The sequence below is a fragment of the Anopheles aquasalis genome, chromosome 3 (genome assembly GCF_943734665.1).
Source record: "Anopheles aquasalis chromosome 3, idAnoAquaMG_Q_19, whole genome shotgun sequence".
Classification (NCBI taxonomy): domain Eukaryota; kingdom Metazoa; phylum Arthropoda; class Insecta; order Diptera; family Culicidae; genus Anopheles; species Anopheles aquasalis.
This window is the reverse complement of record NC_064878.1, coordinates 31441596-31445099: the sequence shown is the minus strand read 5'-3', so window position 1 is coordinate 31445099 and position 3504 is coordinate 31441596. Positions and strand designations below refer to the sequence as shown.

The 3504-nt window shown below is 41.6% G+C and overlaps 1 protein-coding gene across 1 annotated transcript in view; it reads right to left on the bottom strand.

Annotated features, from left to right (window-relative positions):
• Positions 1-296: 296 nt before the first annotated feature.
• LOC126576952 (protein goliath) overlaps positions 297-3504 on the bottom strand; it is a 19269-nt gene continuing 16061 nt past the window's right edge. Inside the window, exons 8-10 of the mRNA XM_050238272.1 lie at positions 1873-2022; positions 1567-1794; positions 297-1497 (exon numbers count right to left, since the gene is read on the bottom strand). Coding sequence (XP_050094229.1) covers positions 853-1497; positions 1567-1794; positions 1873-2022 — 1023 coding nt within the window. The 3' untranslated portion in view covers positions 297-852. The remainder of the gene's footprint in view (positions 1498-1566; positions 1795-1872; positions 2023-3504) is intronic.

The window sequence follows — 3504 nt, the reverse complement described above, 5'->3', positions numbered from 1 at the left end:
ATATGACGGAAATAGAAATGAAACATAAAATATGTTATAAAACCCCTTTCCACTAGTTAAATTCGCACATTGTTTCAAACATGCCATGAAAAGCGAAGTCTCTTTGCCGATTGAATGTTGAGTTGAAGCTGCTGCAGCTCAGCTAAGGGAATTCGTACATTTGCTAACATCCTAATGGTATTTTTGCCAGTTCAAACACTGTGTGTGTTGCAAGGAAGATATTCACTGTCTTGCCTCATATTTGCCCCTTTTGCTATCGTTAGTGGTGTTACTTTAAGCCTTAATTTTAGAACGCTTTGAGAAATCTAATTTCCTAAGGTTTTTTTTTTTGCTAGTCTAAACACGGTTCGCCGCACTGCTTGGAACTCTGTTTTTAACTATTACTGGCAAAGACGAAAGTTTCGATAGGAAATTGGAAGTAGAGTAGACTCTTGGTTTTTATCTATGAACGAGTTAAAACACGGGTTGCGATAGTGCTACGGAATCTGGAATTTCCCTACGATCTCGGATTGCACCAGTGATACTGTTATCGGGGTTATTTAGGAATTCTATATCATATTACTTTTGCCTATACCAATGAAGAGTTTACCATTTCCTGCGCCTTTTTTTCATAAACTGTCGAATGCGATACCGAACCCGTTTGGCTGCAGTTCGCTGGAACGGATCGTGCGGTTTCACGAAATAAGAAGATTTTCCTAACATGTTTCTAAGCCTGTAGTTTCTCACTCTATCACATTCCGGTTGGCCGTGACAATCGCCAATAGCATTCAATTGCTGATCGTAGAAAAATGTTCATTATCTGCCATCACTCCAAGGGACACTCGAAGCTCTCAGGCGATGCCACCTGTCTGATCACTTTTTCCGATTCTCTCTCTCGCCATCGCATTCTGATCGTCGAACGATTAAGTCGTTATCACTGTTCGGTTCTGTCTCATCCGAAACTTCGTCATCATTCGAATAATCTATGGCAATTTTGAGATCTTCACACGTGACCACATCCTTGCGATCACCTGACGAGCAGGACGAGTTGCGGGACAACGAACATCGTCGCTTGGCATCGCCACCATATTGGTTCGTGGCGATGTGCACTTGAGCAATCTGTTCAGTGTCCGCCTTCGAACTAGGCATTACACTTTGCATGGAGTAGTCTGGATCGTCGTGGATGCACACGTGCAACGAGCTATCATTATCACAGGGAGCGGAGATCGATTGCGGAAGCACATTTTTCAGTGGCGTGCGTACTTTGCGCACTTGGCCGCGATCGGTTTTGTAAAACTTAAACGGTAGTTTCGCCTGTTCTTGACTGGTTCCACTGCCGTGAGGAAGCTGCTGTTGCTCTTGTGTTTGGTGGTGCGTTCCACGATGCCCGTTGTGTGGATACGCATGGTAGTGATCTGGCGGATTCATTCCGCGGCAGGATCCAGTGGAATGGTTTCCTTTGTATTTCTTCAGCGTCGCCGGAAGGCTCTTCGCTCCATGCGATTCTGTAGCACACGACTAGAAAGAAAACCAAGAAAATATTCGGTTGTAAAATTGATGATTGAGGAAAGAATAAGATTTTCGTACATCACTATCCGGTTCATCCTGAGCAAATGTATTCTCCAGATTACGTTGTTTCTTGTTTAAAGCTGCTGCTAGACATCCGACACATATGTCACTATCATCTGGTTGCTCTGCACGACGCTGATTCGCGCCGCAACTACTTTCACGCATCGTGTTGCGCCCGGAAGAATGTGGAGTAATACGGTCCAGTTGCTCCTGGTCGGAGTCCGACTCAGTAGAACTTCGTGACATCTAGATATAAAAATCATAGAAGAAGGTAATGGTTCAAACATATTCGTCAGCTGCGTAAAGATTACACAAAGTTCTCACCCGATTCTCACTAGAAGCTCGTATTTGTGGTAATGGGCTCACACTGTTACGACGTTGATAGCCACCGTCGGTACTGCTGCGATCGTCAATAAGGTCTCCCTCTTCCATGTCCATGTCCAATTGAAGAATACTCTCTTGACTTCCAGTAAACTGTGCGTGCAAACAGCAAAATACAACCATTCTCAGTTGCTTATTTCCAAGCCAGAACACAACGTACGACAAATCAGATAATAACAGATCACGAATCAACAAAGCTACACCAACTATTTCTACGGACTACTATTAAATCAAGAACGAGCAACATAATCGGGTTTCTTTCGTTCCACTCAAAAATAGCTGCGATACAAGCATCACTCATTCGATGAGAAACAGCATGGAAAATACCGAAGGAAACTAAAGACTGCCAACAAATATATATAAATAGAGAGGCTGCTACTAGCAAACTAAAAAAATTCATAAAGATAAAATGAAAAGTTTATTTTTATGTACATTATTCATTAGTGTTTACGCCTATCGTTTGCCTTCAATATCGCAATTGGAAATGTATACACGTGAACGGGCGAATGGACAAATCATGGTGCGTTCTGGATGTCTGGATGTATCACATCCCTCAGTTCTGTACTGTATACTACTTGTGAAATCATTGTGACTTTTGCAGTTAACAGTTTACTTCAGAGGCATCCAAATCGAAGGGTGCTTCTAACGTTCCGCGTCCAGGCGCATGTATTACGCTCTACGATACAGTATGATAGGAAGAACGGATAAGCTGCTAACATAGGTTTCATTTCGCAACCAAACAAATCCACACACTATCAGCTATTACGTTTGAATTAAGTAAATTCTAAGTTTTTCGCAAGGATTAACCGGTGCAGTGTCTCTCGTTATCCCCCGCATGAGTAGTTCAACTTCGACACGATCTAGCTACGAAGAGGTACATCCCAAAGGGCTAGCAAAACTAAATAGAAAGCAACTGAAGATCAACAATGGAAAACACCAAAGAGTGTTTGCAAAGACCAAATCGATATTTGAAGCTAATATTTTCGACCACTAAGTAGACTGATCACTCGGTAGCACCAGCTACATAATGTATCCGCGTAACGTAAAACAAATAATAGCACGAAATGACAGCGATAGTAGCGACTACAGTTGCTCTAGTAGTTAAAGTAACAGCATTCATCTTACAGATAGCTACTACTATTGAAAGGATGCTATCAGAGGGTGGTCTCTATTTTTATCACAGAATCTTACACCTTTGTCGTTGCTTAAGTATTCATGTATCGCGATTATGAGCGAATGATCCAGAGCTTTTTATATCAGCGGTTTTTGTGTTTTTTAACACATATTTTACTTCACCAACCCTTTCCCCTAATAAGTATAACCAATACTCGGTGTTTGTTTAGTTTATCCACAGTGTTTGCAAAGTATGGTTAACGCACAACGACCGTAAATTTTTATCAATTCAAACCTGTAGTAGAATGAGTCACATTCGTTCAACATTTTAATGCGAATATGTGATCGTTAAAATATTGCGACACGATAGCCGCATGGCACGTTCTTATTATGAAGGTTTGCATACGTTCGATCAATAAAAAAAAACAAACGAAGCGGCAATCCTTCTTCTATTTGTTCGTT